The sequence below is a fragment of the Hippocampus bargibanti genome, linkage group LG04, assembly GCF_051943395.1.
Source record: "Hippocampus bargibanti isolate YZ-2025 linkage group LG04, ASM5194339v1, whole genome shotgun sequence".
Lineage (NCBI taxonomy): Eukaryota > Metazoa > Chordata > Actinopteri > Syngnathiformes > Syngnathidae > Hippocampus > Hippocampus bargibanti.
The window spans coordinates 20,887,894-20,906,916 of NC_142737.1; the positions used below are offsets into that span (position 1 = coordinate 20,887,894).

The 19,023-nt window shown below is 42.4% G+C and overlaps 1 protein-coding gene across 4 annotated transcripts in view; it reads left to right on the forward strand.

The window, feature by feature from the left end:
- Window positions 1-18,986, forward strand: part of LOC148899421 (rapamycin-insensitive companion of mTOR-like) — a 32,304-nt gene extending 13,318 nt beyond the window's left edge. For 2 of the 4 annotated variants that reach the window (XM_088994655.1, XM_088994658.1), the window contains 25 exons: window positions 105-171; window positions 657-737; window positions 1,492-1,592; window positions 4,277-4,442; window positions 4,736-4,837; window positions 4,978-5,024; window positions 5,115-5,250; window positions 5,372-5,571; window positions 5,653-5,779; window positions 6,232-6,396; window positions 6,745-6,821; window positions 6,903-6,981; window positions 7,108-7,217; window positions 7,358-7,445; window positions 7,531-7,623; window positions 8,202-8,308; window positions 8,672-8,901; window positions 8,982-10,071; window positions 11,667-11,747; window positions 12,935-13,194; window positions 13,318-13,524; window positions 14,921-15,073; window positions 15,189-15,306; window positions 17,125-17,263; window positions 17,348-18,986. In XM_088994655.1, the coding sequence (XP_088850781.1) occupies window positions 105-171; window positions 657-737; window positions 1,492-1,592; window positions 4,277-4,442; window positions 4,736-4,837; window positions 4,978-5,024; window positions 5,115-5,250; window positions 5,372-5,571; window positions 5,653-5,779; window positions 6,232-6,396; window positions 6,745-6,821; window positions 6,903-6,981; window positions 7,108-7,217; window positions 7,358-7,445; window positions 7,531-7,623; window positions 8,202-8,308; window positions 8,672-8,901; window positions 8,982-10,071; window positions 11,667-11,747; window positions 12,935-13,194; window positions 13,318-13,524; window positions 14,921-15,073; window positions 15,189-15,306; window positions 17,125-17,263; window positions 17,348-17,422 (4,099 nt within the window). In that variant the 3' untranslated portion in view covers window positions 17,423-18,986. Of the gene's footprint in view, window positions 1-104; window positions 172-656; window positions 738-1,491; window positions 1,593-4,276; window positions 4,443-4,735; window positions 4,838-4,977; window positions 5,025-5,114; window positions 5,251-5,371; window positions 5,572-5,652; window positions 5,780-6,231; window positions 6,397-6,744; window positions 6,822-6,902; window positions 6,982-7,107; window positions 7,218-7,357; window positions 7,446-7,530; window positions 7,624-8,201; window positions 8,309-8,671; window positions 8,902-8,981; window positions 10,072-11,666; window positions 11,748-12,886; window positions 13,195-13,317; window positions 13,525-14,920; window positions 15,074-15,188; window positions 15,307-17,124; window positions 17,264-17,347 lie in introns of all 4 variants that reach the window. The other 2 variants (XM_088994656.1, XM_088994657.1) reach the window with 2 other exon arrangements.
- The last annotated feature ends 37 nt before the right edge of the window (window positions 18,987-19,023 follow it).

A 19,023-nucleotide genomic window follows, 5' to 3' on the forward strand; every position in this document is an offset into this window, starting at 1 on the left:
GAAAGATGAAATATGTTTAAAAACTTGACATTTTACCCTTTACATTACTCACCTAGTATTTTTTTTATTTGGTTTTTGTTTTGTTCCATCTTTTTTTTGACTAGGCCTGATTTGATGGATAACTATTTAGCATTTGTGCTCTCTGCCTTCATCACAAGTGGGCTGCTAGAGGTGAGTGCATTTGGAAGAATAAGTGTGTCTCCCACCAAGGGACAATGGATTCAATGTTGTCCATGTGCAGCTCTGGAAACTCAGCTGTTTTTTTTTTGTTTTTTTTAAACAATGTGCAGAAAAAAAACATGGTCATATTTGATCATGTTCAGTTTTGTGTTTTGACAAAACTTAAGATTTTGTTTTTTTCCCACAGATTCAGTACCAAAACAAAAACAGTTTTTTTAGCTCACCTTATTATTGAATTTAGACTTTTTGTTAATGTTAACTATACTTAAACATACATAAATGCGACTAATTGTAGGATACCAGGGGTAATGTATTGTTAATCCACGACCATGCATTTCTAGTTGTTGTGTTCAATCTCATTACGGCTTTCTGTATTTTTTAGACGGGATTGATATAACTTGGTTGAAACAATCATAGCATTGCTCGAAAGCATTTGCACATTTCAATTAAAATTACATTGCTTAATGTCATTTCAGGGTCTCGTAGAAGTGGTGACAAGCAACGACGATCCGCTTGCTGTCAGGGCCACCATCATCTTGGGCGAGCTTTTACATATGGTAAGGCAGTGTCTGCCTCATTCTGAACTTGGTCAAAGCTGTTTCCCTGTACAGTGACAATATCCTTTTCTGTAATAAGTATTCATAAATAATAGTTGTGCTTGACCTGAACTGCCAGGCAGGAGACCAAAAAGAAGGCATAAGAGGAGGTTTATGGATGTTGTGAAAGAGGACATGAAGGTAGCTAGTGTGAGAGAGAAGGATGCACAAAACAGGGTTAGATGGAGGACACTGATTCGCTGTGGCGACCCCCAGAAGGGAAAAGCCAAAGTAAAAGAAATAGTTGTGCTTGACAATGATTGATCAATGCCTTTCAGTGATGATCACAAAAAACGATCACCCGCAGCTTGTACATTGCAGTCTGCAGCCAAATGGAGACGAGCCTAGTGTGCAGCGTAGTGTTCATTCCCCGTTCCCTTACAAGCTTGTTACAGACCAGTAACTGAATCAAAGTATTGTTTGTCCATTTTCTGCACTGACAATTTGATGTGATCAACAGATTTATACAAATAAAGGACTGGGATTGTAGATAGAATGTCTAATTCAATCAATAGTTATATAATAGTTGGCAGATTGCTAGTGAGCAGCAGGTAAAACATCTAATTCATGTGTGTGCTATCGGACTTGAGTATACTCTCACTCGCAGATGATCAGATTCAGGCAACATTAAAAAAAACACTGATCGGAACATTCTGAATTAATCGCACCCTGTATGAAATCGAGGCGTTTCTTTCTCATTGTGTCTCATGTTTAGGCAAACACCATCCTTCCACACACCCACAGTCACCACCTGCACTGCCTTCCAACCCTTATTAACATGGCAGCTTCCTTTGACATCCCGCAGGAAAAACGCCTGTGAGTACATTCATACTTAAAGGACAACCGACACAATTTTTTTGTTTCCTAACTGACGTCAGAAAAATGTTTTATAGCATCTGAAATACCCAAAACACGTAGGCTGATATTTTCAGTCAAATGAAAAACACAAATAAAAATGACTTAAAGTTGCCCAAAACAGCTCAAAACTGGAGAGATTCAGAAAGTCCCGCCCCCAGTTTGTGACGTCACGTCAGAAAACTCCTTCACAAACTGCCTTGTTCTAGAATCAAAACAATGGCTTCAGAGAGTTCCGATTCGGAAAAAGATCCTTTCTTGTTACTCATCCAGTTATGAATATTATTCAAATACAGTGGGGCCTCGGTTTACGAACACCTTGCCTTACGAATTTTTCAGTTTACGAACGTTACATTTATGAATATTAAACCTTGGCATATGGACTATTTTCGCGATACACACCCCGCACCACGGCTGGCGGAGTAATCTTTGGCGGAAGAACACAAAAGCACACAACCGAACAGCGTCCCAGCCGGACTACCTTTCCACACCCCCTTTCTATGAGTGCACACGTCGGTCGTCTTCAACGATACTTTTGCCGTTATGGGACCGAAAAAGATGCCACCACAGGCTCGTGTTCAGCCGAAGAAGACACAAAACAAAATAACAGTCGAGGAGATCATTGAGAAACACGAACAAGGTGTGCGTTTATGGCGTCACATGTACACACCGCGGCTGTCGTGAATCTCAGCCTGACACATCTCCCACGCTGTGTGTCACTGTGAGTAACTTTCTACGACCATTCTAAAAATAAAGAGCCCGGTACCGTCCACCATTGCTACCATCCTTCGCAAAAAGCTTGACACAAAGGCGTTATTTAGTCGATGCTTTCACGTGACTAATGACACCGAAATTGTCACGTGCACGTTGACAGCTGGGGCGGGGCCGCCGCTCCCGACCTCCACCAGCCGAAGAAGACACAAAACAAAATTACACTCAAGGAGAAGGAGATCATTGAGAAACACGAACGAGGTGTGTGTGTTGATCCCCTAATCCCCGATACTGGGACATTTCAACGAGTCGCTGTCACCTCACCAGTGACATGATTACGGCGCCTCGCTGTGTCTTGTGCTGGCAAGTCCAAGAGTTTGATTTGCCTGAGGTGATTGTTAGCCGCCATCGCGTAAGTTTGTTGCTTTCCGGGATCGCGAGTGTGCCATTTTATTTTGCCTAGCTTGACAGGCTTGTTGTAATAGAATCTCTGCCAGCATCTACAAGACTTGAAGTGGATGCAGATGACATCGAGGAGCTTGTTGCTGACCATAATGAGGTCCTCAACACAGAGAATTTGATTTGCCTTCAAGAGGACAAGCAGAAGCAAGCCATTCAGGAGTTGATGTGCAGGCTTTTATTGAACAGTTCCATCCATAAAAGGCTATGAGAATCATCAACATGATTAATGATAATGTGATGCCTCAGTTTCGTAAGTCAGAAAGCAACAGGTGTCAATTAAGAGCCATCAACGACCATCACAAATGTAAATAAAGTGACTTTATTATGTGTATTTCTTTCATTACAATACAATAGCACGTTTATTATACATAGAATAAGGTATGTTGTGTGTAGTTTTAAGGCTTATTTAGTTGAAATTTAATTTAATGGTTTCCTATGGAAATTTTTTTTGGGGGGGATACACACTTTTTGCCTTACACACTCTGGGAACCAATTAAGTTCGTAAGCCAACGTCTCACTGTAGTTCTGAAGAGGAAAGCATAAGTGTTTGCGATCGATTTTAAGGTCCTTCTGTATCAATTTGAGCCGTATGTGATGAAACTGGTGAAGGACACGACATATGAAACGTATATGAAGCTCCATGAACAAGCAATATAGCATCAATTGGGTGATATGTGGCATATAAGAACATGAATAACAAATAGTAAGCTACAAGATGTCACCATCAATACAGATTGTGTACTGATTGTGCATGCAAAACGTTTAAACTTTCAAGATGAAGAGTTACGAACTCGCATATGAATGACAGCGGTTATCCATTGCTAACTCCGGTTAGCTCCTCGTTCCAGCAGCTGAATGTCCGATAGGTTTGCTCCACTATTATGACGATTGCTCTCCTTCACCACTGGAAGCGGCTTTCTATCCATTCTCAAGCTGATAGGATGACAGCTGTTATCCAAGCGGGGGATTCGCGCACTCCGGGGAGCTCCTCGGCTGGCGCTTTACTGCTCTGCTCTGTTGGAATGCTGCATGGTTTGTCCGCTGGGAATTAGTGTAAACTTACACCTTCTCGATGCGTGTGACCGCAATTGGCTGCCACATGAATCACCATAGCGTTATTTATGTAGTTTTCCTTCTAATTTCGCGATCAACGCAGGGTTTTCAGACGAAACAAAGTACCCAAAATGCATTGTGTCGCTCTCTCGGTCAGGGGGCGTTCCCTCAGTGATGTCACTCCGGCATCGTCATCAACTCGAAAACAAGACTTCACAGCAAGTCTTAAAACGTAAAATATAGCTATATGCAGTGGAATCTTTGTAAAATGCGGTCAGTAGAAGTCATTTGAAGTGATTTTATAAATTCTGGATGCAGCTTGTCCAGAGGTGTCGGTTGTCCTTTAAATCCTCTCTTCTTGAAGTTTGCTGAACTCAAACCCTGATGCCATTATGGATTCATTTTCAATTTTGATTCAGTCGAGCAAGTGCAGCCGTCAACAATCTGAAGCGTTTCCACGAGAGAAAGAAGAAAGGCGCTAAACCGCACAGCCTCTATCTAGATCACATCATCCGCAACTCTGTATCCTCCCATCGCCGCAGAGAGTCACACTCACGGGTCCAAAGGGACATCTTTGTCATTAAGGTAACCTCTTTATAGATGAGCTTGGTCTCCATGTCTTCTTCTTTTTATGTTTGGTCTCTTAAGGAGAAGTATACTCCTAAATTAAGAAATAAATTTAAGATTAACAACATTATGATCAAATCCCGTATGGCACAATGTGTTGTTTCTGTGATGATTATATACTAAAGCCATATGATAAACTTGTGTTACTCTCTACGGTTAGTTAAATAAAGCTCATGAAAAGGAGCTCCCAATTTCACAAGAATACTGACCCAGCATCAGTGTTATTGTTAATTCAGTATTCCTCTCCTCAGGACACAGAAGAAGCACTAATGATGAACTTGAGAGAGAGTCACATACTCAACCATAAGCAAAACTTAGAGTGGAACTGGCTGCTTATTGGCACTATCCTTAAGGTTAGGCACCACCATGCTCTCACTGTGTGTTCCTCTTTGTCTTGCTTTATGTCTCTTTCTGTCTCACTCTCAACTCACACACTTTATTTTTGTCATTTTGGATTGAAGTTGTTTTAAAATATCTTATTTCCTCATCCCAGTGGCCAAATGTCAATCTCAGGAACAACAAAGATGAACAGATGCACAAGTGAGATCCAATTACAAACTGTAAAACCTTCACCCTAACATGTAAATGGATTTTGGTTCTGATTATTTTCCTTGTGTTATTGTAACATAGGTTTGTGCGAAGGCTGCTATATTTCTATAAGCCCAGCAGTAAATTGTATGCAGGTCTGGCATTAGATCACATTAAGGCGAGACAACTCACTGTGGTTGGCTGTCAGTTTGTCGAGTTCCTCATGGACTCGGATGAGGTGAGAAAAACCCAGAAACACATTACAATATTTACATTTTCATGTCCTTATAGTTTTTACTAGTTTGTTTTTGTGTGTAACTTTCCATTGGGTCTTTCTCTTCTCCCTTTATTTTTACTAGGATGGACAGGGCTACTTGGAGGACCTCGTGAGGGATATGGTGTCATGGCTGTCTTCATCTGCAGGCCTCAAGCCTGAGCGCTGCTTGCAAAGTAACGGCTTGCTCACCACACTTAGCCAACATTACTTTCTCTTCTTGGGGACGCTCTCTGCACACTCTCAGGGTGTCAAACTTCTGGAGAAATGTGGCCTGTTTCAGTGGTCAGTCTTCAGAAACAGTCAAACACATTATCTGTGTATCCTCATCAACACATTTAGACAACATACTTTTATATTTTGCAGCCTGCTGAGTCTGTGCTCGGTGAAGAACCAGGATGCTGTGCTGAAGTTTGCAGTAGCCACACTGGACTACAGCAGAGATGGTCTAGCAAGAGTGATCCTCTCCAAGATACTTACCGCTGCTACTGATGTAGGCCAAATACATAACGACGCATGTATATCTGTCAGGCTGTGAGAATGAGGGACTATTAGGCATACTCTCTGGTGTTATTAATTGAAAAATGACCTTTCAAACTCTGTGCTTGGGGACATTGATTTAAGACCAAGGAAATTCATAAAATCATAAAATGGGAATTTGCCCTACATGTTTTCGAACTTTTCAAGTTTCGACCTGTAGCTTGTCTGAGCTATGATTTATTTTTATTGCTTTTGTGAGCAAGCTTCAGAAATGCCACTTGAGTTACAAGCCAGTTCCCAAAACAAATTAACCCCTTAAGTCAAGGTACCACTGTACATTGTAATTAGTGTTTGTATTGTCTCAAACTTTTCGATTGTATCAGTTAAGCATTTATCCTTTTTGGCTTGTATTGGTAACACTGTTTTATGTCTTCTCTTCTTTCAAACGATATTTCTTGTGAGCAGACCTGCCGACTTTATGCCACCAAACATCTGCGTGTCCTGCTGCGAGCAGGTGTGGAGTTCTTTAGCAGCTGGGGCATGGAGCTGCTAGTCACACAGCTTCATGACCATAGCAAAGCTGTATCCATGGAGGCCCTAGACATTCTAGATGAAGCTTGTGAGGACAAGGTGATCATGGAGCGGCATTCACTTTGTACTCACAATCAAATACACTATACTCATTCGCACACATTCCTGCCCGTTTGAGCCGCAAAATGTTATCTTCCTAAAGTCTGTGCTGGCTCAAAATATCTCCCATCGTCACTAATTATCTCACAATTTCCTCTGCTGTCAAACACAGTGCCTATAAGTCAAGGTAGCTCGATTGTGAAATAAAAATAAATAAATGAATCATTGCCTGCTCGGTAAACCCAGTGACTCAATGTGTTTTCGCCAATCTGTTTGTTTGAACAAAGACTGAAATGGCAAATAGCCCACTTCTGTTGTCTGACTTTGTTTTTCTCATTCATTTTACAGGCCAATCTGCATGCGCTCATTCATTTGAAACCAGCTTTGTCTCACCTGGGAGACAAAGGCCTTCTTTTGCTCCTCAGGTAAGGTATTACCTCATGTCCTCAAAGGATACTCACATTGTATTTTCTGACAATAATCCTAGATTTTATTTCTACATGCAGGTTTCTGTCCATACCTAAAGGGTTTTCTTACCTCAATGAGAGGGGCTATGTCAGCAAACAGCTCGATAAATGGCAGAAGGTATGCACAACAGCGTCTTGCGTTAATTTAGTTTTCCATTAATTTTCCATAAATAGTATGAAACCAGAGGCTGTCATTTCAAGTGTTGCGTTTAAATGCAAGACATGATTGCCTTTTGAATTCTAGGAGTACAATCTAAAATATGTCGACCTGATAGAGGAGCAACTCAACGAAGCACTAACAACCTATCGCAAACCTGTTGATGGCGATAACTACGTGAGACGCAGCAACCAAAGGTAAGAAGCTGATTGTACTGTTGTCCATTTTTTTGTAACTTGCATCTTTATTATTTTTATCACATTTAAAAGCATTTGAATACTGTTGTCCATTTTAAATGCCAGCTAATACACTTTCTAATTTCATTGAACATCTCCAGGTTACAAAGACCAAATGTCTATCTCCCTGTGCACTTGTATGGTCAGCTCGTCCATGATAAGACAGGCTGCCATCTATTGGAGACTCAGGTAATTGTACTAAAACTTTGCTACGTATTTTCCTTGTAATGTAGATTCATTTGGAAGCCTTCGATTTGTCTGTCTCTGTTTCCAGAGTGTAGTTCCTGACCTAAGCTATACGGTTCGCTCCCCGATGCTGGACACCTGGGAGGGCATCAAACAGCTGAAGGCTGCTCTCTGGGCTCTGGTCAGAAAAACCTAATATAAGTTAATGTTGCTAAGGAATGTACATAATTTAATTACATTACATTACAAGTCCAAATGAAATGAATACAATCATTCGTATGGACCCTCAATTGTGTACCAACCTTCGGCAGGCTGGATTAAAAAAACCGACAGGCCGAATCTGGCCCACAGGCTGTATTTTGCCCGCCTCTGTGCTAAAGAGTACCACACATACTTTTACATTTTAATCCATTATCTCTTCTTAAAATACTGTATGTATTTTAAGTTTAAAACACACACGCACACACACACATGTACACATATGTATGCGCGCGCGTGTGTGTGTGTGTGTGTGTGTGTGTGTGTGTGTGTGTGTGTGTGTGTGTGTGTGTGTGTGTGTGTGCGTGCGTGCGTGCGTGTGTGTGTGTGTGTGTGTGTGTGTGTGTGTGTGTGTGTGTGTGTGTGTGCGCGCGCGCGCGCGCGTGTGTGCGTGCGTGTGCGTGTGTGTGTGTGTAAAACATATACTACCGCATTGTAATTTACTTGATCAATGATGGCTCAGATCAATCACTAATTGATTCTTGTTTCATTTCCATCCAGGGCAACATTGGCTCTTCAAACTGGGGCCTGAATCTCCTCCATGAGGAGAATGTCATCCCAGACATGCTTGCATTAGCTCAACACTGCGAGGTGTTGTCAGTGCGTGGGTAAGGCCTTTTCTGTGCAATATTGTGCCCAAGAAAGCACATTCTTCTTCAATTAATCTCCAGTAAAAAAAAACACACATTGATTGATTGATTGATTGATTGATTGATTGATTGATTGACAGAGACATATATTTACCCATTATTTGCTTTTGATGACACACTTGATGTTTGAAAATAAAGTCCACTGTTAGTTTTTGAAAGTTAGAGAGATTTCCTTCAGTATGCATTCACTTCAGTATGCATTCACTTTCTTCAACAGTAACACGAGGACAAATATTATGAATCCATTTGTGTGGTGTCTAAACTAACCCACCGTGAGTCCTCTGTGGCTGCACTCAATCATGAATCTGTTTATTTCCACAGTACGTGTGTTTATGTGCTGGGAGTGATTTCCAAGACGAGGCAAGGGTGTGAGATGTTAAAGCAGTATGGTTGGGATGCAGTCAGACACAGTCGCAGGACGCTGTGGCCAGTCACTCCAGATGAGGTTGAAACCCAGTTGACCTCTGAACTGTCGTCCGTGCCAAGCACGCTTAGCCTCAACTCTGAATCCACCAGCTCTCGTCACAACAGTGAGAGCGAGTCCCAACCAAGTATGTCGGGCTGATACATGACCACTTAGACTCTTCATTCTTGGAGAACATGATACTCATCTTTTTCTTTGTGCTTTCAGACATGTACATCCTGGACGATGACAAATGTGATATTCTGGACCAGGCGGATGAGGCTCCTTTCTATATACACTCCAAGCCAGTCAAAGACCGCAGCCCCTTCACTATCCTGGCCTCCACACGCTTTGTTCGTGCACGTTTCCTCAACTCCCTCTCCCTTCCTAGCAAGAAACTGCGCTCCACAAGTGACCCCAAGTCCCTGACGGGCTCGTGCACGCCGACTGATTTTAAAATGAGGCGTAACCGGACAGTGACAGAGCCCTCGGTCTACAGCCCAAACCAGGGTGACGTCTTCACTACTGTGTTAAATGGCAGAGCAATGCCAAAGAGTCCCACTGTCAGCCTGGAGACATCATTTGTTGGAACCAGGGGGGGATCTGAGGAGCATCTTGTAGATGGAAAGCTGGCCAGGGTAGGAGGCTCAGGCCTGGCACTCAGCAGTCTGGGAGGACACACCGAGCATCCCTGTCGAGAACGGGAGCAGTGTAGCCGAGAGCGTCTGACGGGAGGAGATGGAGGTTCCTCATCTTGCGGGGGCAATGCGGGAAGCGGTGGAAGCGCGGGAGGTACTCAGTTCAAAAGCCGCAGTCAGAGTTTTAACACAGACACCACAACCAGTGGCATCAGCTCCATGAGCTCCAGTCCATCAAGGGAAACTGTTGGAAACCCCGAGCATTCCGAACCTGAACCGGACTCTTCAGACTGCGTTAGTCTCAACACAGTTGTCTCAGCCAAGACTGTCAATACGCTGTCCCCTCTCACGCCCCAGGTACAGACAAACCACATGTCTGCACCAAAGTCCTCCGCTGTATCTCTGGTACCACCTGGCTCCTCGCACACACTCCCCCGTCGAGCTCAATCTCTCAAATCCCACTCGGTGACCACCATCAAGAGCCTGGCTGACTGCAGCTTCATGTACACCAGCCCAAGAGATGCGCTGGGCTATGCCACACTGAAGCGGCTGCAGCAACAAAGGATACACCCGTCTTTGTCCCATAGTGAAGCACTGGCTTCACCTGCAAAAGATGTGCTCTTCACTGACACCATCACTATGAAAACTGGCAGCTTGGATTCTCGACTGACACCTCGCAGGTATGGCCTGGCTTTGGAAACTGTAACAAAAGCACTCTTGATTACCGTATTTTCCGCACTATAAGGTGCACCGCATTATAAAGCGCACCTTCAATGAATGACATATTTTACAACTTTTTCCATATATAAGGCGCTACGGTAGAGGCTGGGGTTACGTTATGCATCCGGTGCCAGACGCTGCTTAGACGGTGCTGCGTCAAATAGGTCAGTCAAACTTTATTAATAGATTACAGAACTTACAGAACTTCATTCACTCCCAAAATGAATAAACTGTTTTATTTTATCAGAGGTAAAGTATTTGTATTTTTGTGCCACAGTTTATCTTTTAACAACAGCAAGCTATAACATGTAGTGCAACATTTATACTGTATCACATAGTGGAGGGGAACTTTTCCTCCATTCAGTAAACATGTAAAAACATTCGGATGCTGTCACGGTAAATTAAACGTAAATGCAATCACAATATACTAAAACTCTTAATAGTGCAAAGCAATAACAATAACTCTAAAGCAATAGCATAATAACTGTTGTTCACATGTTAATGTCCATATTCACAATATGACCAACCTTGTTGAACTGTAAACGCACAAAGGAAACACGTAAAGCTCACTTTATCAGTTCATTCCTCATCTATGAATCCCTGGAATTCTTCTTCTTCCGGTTCCGAATTGAACAGCTGGGCGAATGCGGCATCCAACACGCCCAGCTCCGTCTCATCCAATTCGTCATTCATATGGAGTCAGTGTTGCTGTTGTCTGGCAGTTGAGTGACAATTCCTGCCTTCCTACCAGCCCAGGCATTTACGATCCACAGGCAGATAGTGGCGTATGTCGTCCGCCGCTGTCTCCCCGTCTTGGTGAATGTGTGTTCGCCTTCTGCATCCACCACTCCCACGCAGTTCGCAGTCTAGCTTTGAATGCTCTGTTGACACCGTTTTATATATCCCAACATGCACCGCGCACTACTTCTTCTATGGGCGAAAATGGAATCTCGGCTGCTTACCGTAATTGCTGCTTACCTATTGCGGCTCAATATTGATCCATATATAAGGTACACCGGATTATAAATTGCACGGTCAGCTTTTGAAAAAATGGAAGGCTCTTAGGCGCGCCTTATAGTGCGGAAAATATGGCACTCATTCTTTGTCCTTATTAATGATTCGTGGGTGTCGTGATTTTCACAGTTTACTGTTGATAGTAGACAGAGCTGCAAACCAAGCCTATACATGTACTGCCATGCTTCGCTGTAGAAGCACGATGGACACAGTATGCGTTGCGTGATCAGTTTTTTGCCTTTGGGATATACTTGAACAAATAATTGTGTGCCAGGCTTGCTCATCCAATGTCAGTAACCCCTGAACTCACAAATGGTCTTCATTATGACTGCACAAACATTCCCAGAGATGTACTCCGGTTTACAATAGTGTCGAACCTGAATTCAAAAAAAGGGCACAGGCACCTCCATTTTTTTCCTTCTATATTTAAGGCAATGTATTGATATCCGTGTGCTCTAATATTGTTGTTGGTACAACGGTCTGAATTTCTGCCTACATCAGCAGTTTCTGTGTTTCGTGGACATTGTGCTGTATCTGTCAGGATATCAGACAGGAGAAGTACCTGCCCCGAGTCCAGTGTCTTAAGTCCATACCACAGACTGTCCAGAACCTTGGTGCCGCGGTGGGTGGACCTTGCCAGTGTCCTTATTAGATAGATCTTCGTGCAAGTCTGCTTTCACTCTCTTGTATTGCATCTTTGCCCGCAGGGATTGTCACCTGTACTTTGACCCGACCCCTGTAGAAAATGTCAACGACAAGTAGATTGGTCATTAGTATTAGTTGCAAACCCAATTATCTGACTTCTAGATCAACACAAGCATGTTTATGTCAGGTTTACCAATTCTTTCAAATTTCGCTCCATATCTCTGACTGGGCGGGGCCCTCCTTGCCCTCACCAGCTACATGGCCTCAATGACATGTGGTGGCGGCAGCAAAGTAGGAGTGGAGCCCACTCTTGTTGCGCCGTATGTGGACCGCCATTCTTTGCGTATAGCCTGGATTGATGCAAAATATCCAGAATCAAGCCGTTCAGTCGAACAAAGATTGTAGCCTGTTAGAAACTACAGTGTTTGGCTACACTGACCTTGTTATTTTGTAACACCACATATACATACACCACATAACAAGGTTAAAATCGATTGAAGGGACAGATGAAAATCCACTTCATTCCTTGCTTAATCCAATTACTTAAAAAAATCTCGTCATCTGCCTCGATAGCAAAAATTCTGGGATGCACAGACAGACCGTTCTATTCCAGTCATTGGCTATGAGGGTCGTGAGCATGCTTGTCAAATGCATTCTTGAATGCTTTCCAGGGGCATTTGTATGCCAATGTGCTCAGTCGACTTTTTTGTTCTGTGGTCTTAAGTGTTAAAATGGATGAACACCGGTGTGCTTCTTCAAAATTTTCATGTTCTTGTTCCGAGCATGACATTTGGACGTGGGGTACCTTAGGGTAGGTACCCTTAATGCACGCCTGGTATGCAGTTCATTAACTAGGCACCTAGACCATCTGATGAAAAACACCAGCAGCATATTTGTCTTGATGAAATAAGTGTTGACTTTGATCTGAAATATTTCTCCTCTATTTGAAACTCCAGTCATCTTTTTTGGCTCTTCTCTACTATGATTCAATATTTGAATGGGCTGCACAATCTTGTGCCTTTTAGCCATTTTGCCCACCATCATTCTTGCATCCTCCTCACCAAATCTCTCTGTGCTTTTATCCACCATTTTTTTCTCCTAATCTTTTCTTCCCAGTCTCTCCCCCCAGGTCCTCTCACGTACCTCTCCTCTTGGCCTCCCTAGGTTTTTGAAGGCTTTGAGTTTTGCCTCCCTGGACAAAGAAGAGCTCCTCAGCCCAATCAACCAAAGCACCTTGCAACGCTGCTCCTCTGTGCGCTCCATGGTCTCCAGCGCCACGTATGGGTGTGGTGATGACTACATTGGTCTCGCGCTACCTGTGGACATCAATGATATGTTCCACATCAGAGAGACCGCGTACTTTCAGCAGAGAATAAGCCCCCCGTCAGAGGAGAGGAAACGTTTTCTATTTGGCGACGAGAATGGTAATTGCTCTCTTATTGACACTGACACCCCCCCCCCACACACACACACACATGTGTCTGTCTGCAAAAGCAAAAGGTGTTTAAAGAAAATCATGCTCATCTCTGCATCATTCAACCCTGTAGGTGATCGTCCTGCACTCCCATTACTGAAGCAGCAGTTCAGTATTTCCGAGCTGATTGCAAATAGGGGCGACTGCCCGAACCACACCGTGGACTCGGATGAGACGGGACTACAGGATCACACTGAGGAGAACTGCCTCTACTGTGTAGGGGCCAGTGTACTTGGGTACCCTGCACAACCACCAATCAACAGTACACGGACTCGGACAGGTGCTGATACACACGCACAAGTGCATCAATTTGATTTGTGTGTTCAGTTTAGTTTTGATGATGTTCACACGAGGCAATGATATATCATTCATCAAAAAGGTAAGAATGATTGTTAGCTGGAACTGGTACGATTTGTAATGATTGAAAAACAATTATGTTACAAAAAAAATACAATAAGTACAATGAGACAGTAAAAGTACAATAATACTGTTGCTTAATAATCTGCACACCCCTTAACAGAAACTTCAAGTAAATAGTACAGCTTTTGCTTTGCAAAGGGTCCTTTCTGTTCCCAACATCCGTCACACAGATGTTCAGGTTTCCATAAAATAGTTGGCACTTTGCCATAAGAATATGAATCCCAAAATGAAAGTGTGCAGTTGTGACTAACCTATGGTTAGGAGAAACACACTATATGCCATTATACATTGCGATGGTACAGGAAAAAATGTATTCCTTTTTATGTTTGTGTGTTTATTTTTTGTCACAAGGCAAATAAATGAGTTATGATGCAAAATTACTTGAGCGTTAATTAGAGCAATACGGTTACTGGTTTGCATCGATAGTCACGGGTTTAGAAACAATGGATATTTGAAAACTACTATATAAATGGTGCACCAAGCACATGTGAACAGATATAATAACATTCCAAGACATTTATTCTTCATCAACGACAAAAATGATAGTTATATCACTTAAAAAATCACTTGCAGCCTTAGTAGTCATAGAAGAGGTACTGTTCCTCTTTGGCTGTGTCTGCATGGCATCGCTGAAATAATATAATAACTTCTTTACAGTGGCCAAGAAGGTACATCACAATGACTTGGATTGCGGAATTAGGTCACGATCCACAAACCTTTTCATTCGTGACTTTCATGATATTTCATTGTTCTTACACAGTGTGTTTTCACAGTAGCATATTATAAAGCACAGGCGTCAAAGTCAAGCCCCGGGGGCCAGATCTTGTCCGCCACATCATTTTATGTGACCTTTTTAAAGCAAATTAGGAATGTCGAGTTCCTTGATGCTTGCTGACGTCTGAGCCCAAATTTCAAATTGTCAGATATAATCCACAATCACAGTCATTATACTTGACTTGTGATTTTAATTTGTTGTGCGCTGTGCATGTAATATGTGGAGTGGATGAAACATTTAAATTATAGGAAACTTTAACTACAATATGGCCCGTGGCAAAAATAAGTTTGATATCCCTGTTATCAAGCGACATTTTGCCTGATTAAAAAAATACATTATGGAATTGCTTGTGTCACAGTATGTTCACGTCAGCTCGCAAATTTTCAACAGAGTTAAATCAGGCCTTTGGCGGTGCAATACAAAACCAATACTGTATATTTCTTCCTTTGTTGATTTGCTCTGTACAATCTTGTTGTTTCAGACTATGTGGACTTCCCATCCTGGGGAGGCCAAAGCGGTCATCGTCTGGAGGTCATGCCTCAATCCAAGTTCTCTGGCGTGTCAGGCTGCAGTGATGCGGCTGTTTCACAAGGCTCCATCTGTGGCACGCCCACGCCGAGTGACATTGTTATTGGTGAATAGTCTGACTTCAAAGAAAAACAGAGTCTCAATATTGTATACAAACACTTGAGCAGTTTTTTTCAATTTTTTTCTAGTTTTTTTCAATGAGGTTATGTTCTCCTCTCTAGGTGGTAAGGCAATATCAGAGGATGCCCCTCGAGTGCTGCTAAGAAAAGAGGTGCTTCGCCTCATCATCAACCTCAGCTCATCTGTAGGGACCAAAGGCCACGAAACGGGACTTCTCACGTAATTGCTCTGTTTTTTTTGTACATAAGTATTATTCAAACTGTAAGTCACTTTTTTCATAGTTTGGCTGGTCATGGCTAATACCAGTGTCTGAAACTCATGACAAAAAGTTAGCGTACACCCGGGCAGACAACTCCGAAAAGTTACCTGCCTGGCCATAAAGTTGCCTGCCTCATTTTTTACAACTTGAAACACAATAAACCGACTAATCGCAAAAAAAAAAACATTGTTGCCAAGTATAAAGGATTTTTTTTTAATTAAGGAAGTACCTACCACAAATGCTCCCTTGCTTAATTTATGGTAAATATCCCTTGCTGAAGATTTTGCCCCAGTTGTCGTTTGTCGTCATGGTACACAATGCAATGTTTGCGTTGCGTTGTCTGCTCAAAGCCACTTGGATTCCTCTTTCTAAGCGCCTTTCAAAACTTTCAAGTACACTTTACAGTCACTGTATAGTCCAAAGCTTCTGATTGGCTGCCAAATTGCCAAACGAACGTTCGTTTGGCAATTTGCATACTCTGCACGGCAGCCAATCAGAGGCCTGTTTCGTGCTTCGGACTATACCGTGACTGTAAAGTGTACTTGAAAGGCACTTAGAAAGAGGAATCCAAGTGGCTTGTAGCGGTTTGCTTGTAGCTTTTGCTTTATTGAATAAAATAAAAGTTTGATTTAAAAAAAAAATATATATATTTTTTTTCTTTCTTGAAGAAGTTGTCGGCCACCCGGGCTGAGACGTTTTGAAAGTTGTACGCCCGACGTAAAAGTTGTACGCCCCGGGCCTCCGGGCAAATATTTTTTCAAACACTGCTGATACACTTGAGTGCAACTTGTACGTATTAAAATTACAGCTCGCTGCTTGTTCCATAGGGTCAATTCGGAAATTATCTCAGATGGCCGAATACGACTCTGAATGTGTGTATATTCAGAGTGCCGAAATCCCTCTCCTGCAATTAATTTCATAACACTGTTCATAAACCAGTCAGCAACTCGTGCTGGAAATGTTTCCATCTGGACTGTCTGACACATTGGGTGCGTTGTGTCCCCAATTAGAGCGCCAGCAACATGCTCTTGGACTCCTCTTTTTGGCGATATAACTGAACAACCGGATGGTACATTTAAAAAAGGCTCTGAACCAGTCGCTCTTCACTTGGAACATTTTCCAAACGCATCCCTAATCATGTGGACTGTAGCAAATGAGTCCTAGTTGGATACAAAACGTCAGTACAGTACCGTCTTCTCATTTTATCTCATTTTAAAATGGCTGACCTTAACGAGAATCCCAAATCGACTTGTAGTCAAAATTAGAATCCTGGTTTGTTATTGCAACTTTTGATGCTGTAAATCTTAATTGTGGCGAAAGGAAGCCACATACTAAACTAGCAATATGCAGCTCCTTCATTGTTGCCATGGTGATGATTACGTCTTCTATTATGTTGTTTGGTGTATTACCGCCATTTTCTTTACCGTGCAGCACCTAATATTCATCTCATATTTTGTGCGTTAAATTCTGCACACGAATGCAGTTTTATTTCTTCAACCTGATGCATTTTTGACCGCAGTGTCACTTATACACAGAGCGGTTCAAATTCAATTTTCCCTGAACATAACAGAATCAGAAAGCCTTTAATCATCCCACAATGGGGAAATTTACAGTCCACAGCAGCAATTTGAAAGGGGATGGGGGTGGGGGTGAAAGGATAAAAAAACAAGATATTCTAAGCATAATACAGTAATTGAAAAATAGTTTCATAAAAAAACTGTACATCGTGCAAGTATCCTTAATTGTTACATTTGTGCGCTACGTGTTTTTCTCTTTAGGATAAAGGAGAAGTTTCCATATGCGTTTGATGACATCTGCCTGTACTCTGAAGTGTCTCACCTCTTAGCCCACTGTATGTTTCGCCTGACCTCCAGGCGTTTCATACAGGAGCTCTTCCAGGATGTGCAGTTCATGCCAGTAAGTCTATTTCTCTTTCCCCACCCCGATGAAATCAACGCAGGTGTGATGTTTATCTGGGGTGGCGGTTCTTGCTTGTTTTAGATGTACGAGGAGGCAGAGGCAATCCTGACAAAGCTGCCAAAACCTGTTGAAAAGGAAGAATCCGCAGCATCCTGATCCTTCTCCTCCCCACCTGTCTTGCCTACAAGCCCCTGAACATGCCACCCGACAATGAACCATGAAAGACTGACAAACAGACATGGCTCAAAGGGTGCGAGCAGGTTTTTTTGTGTCTCTGTTGCTCAAAACAGAGTGCAAATAGCCAAGGTAGAAGTGAAGGATGAGAGGAACGGCACTTCAGCCGCTGTTCTTCACGCAAGCATCCGCTGAACATTAAGAACATCTCTGGAAACGTTTTTCCCGCCTAATGCTGTTTCAGATTTGTTTTTAAATGGGTGAAAAAGAGGAGCAGCTTAACCAAATACTGTCTTCAGAGGGTTGGGAAACTTGAGCAACACTCAATAATGCATCACAAAATCAACCTGGATCAAAAGGACAAAGGACTCAGGCTGTTTCAAAGGATTAAGAAAACTCTTTTGGATGTGTCTCCTTCCAGACGTTGTGTTCTGTCATTATAGAAAGTGTCCCCTCAGTCAGTCCACAGATCATGTGTGCTTTTTTTCTCTCTCCAAAAAAACACTAAAAAAGGGTCCTCATGTTGTATTTTGTTTTTAAGGATCTGGGACCTTTGCGCTTCACATTCACCTGCCTGTGATCCGTACAAGCCCCATGTCTTTTGGTTCTCTTTTTCCTTACTTTTCTGCAACGTGTAGCCTCCTGTCAGCACAGACAATGGGTTCTTTTCCTCTTTCCTGTATATCAGACAATCAAGCATCTGTAGTATTGTCTTCATAAGCACTATTCAGTATCTTGCCACCCTTGCAAAGTACACGAGGAGAATAACATGTAGTGTTCTGCTGGCTATTACCATCCCTTTTGCTTCATGTCCTCCTTCAGCCAATGCATTCTTGGTGAGCTTGTGTTTTTTTAATGAAGTGCAATGATATTTGCCTAAGTCTGCTGTCTTTGCTATTTATTGTGGAGAAGGACTTAACACAAATTTAGCACCAAAACCTGCATCCACCCAGCAGCTACCCGACACAATGCCTTACCTCTGTGCGTCGCTTCCTTTGCATGTGTAACGCGCATGGATCAAGTTGTCACCTTGTTTGCTTGTGACACTGTGGAGTTTCCTTTTTCTTAAAAGGTTGCCATGACATTGTAGGTCTAGAAATACCCTAGATTTTTTTTTCCCACAATGCAATATCACTGTTAGTGGCCAAGATGCAAGGGGGGGGGGGTGACTAAATAATCTGTATAAGGTTGCCAGGGAGACAGGATTGGATTGATCTCTGTTTCCGTTGTCTTTTATTTTTTTGCTCTAAAGCTGCTACACAAATGGACTCATAGAGAGATGATTCATAGATCAGCTGAGTTCTGCCAGATCTGATCTATTTATTATATGTCTGTACCATAGTGAGCTCAACCAGAGAAGAAAAAAGTTATTTATATTTTCCTCAAGACTGTATTATAATTTAATATGTTCTTTTCTTCTTTGTTGTTGCCTGAATCGTGGTTTCCCCTGTATATTGTGTACAGTATGTTTTGGGGGCATTAATGACCTAAAGAAACATACAATCCTATTAAAGGGATGCATTGTTAATTAAAAATGATGGCAATACCCTTTTCCCACCGTTTTGTGTAACCTGTGTGTTTGA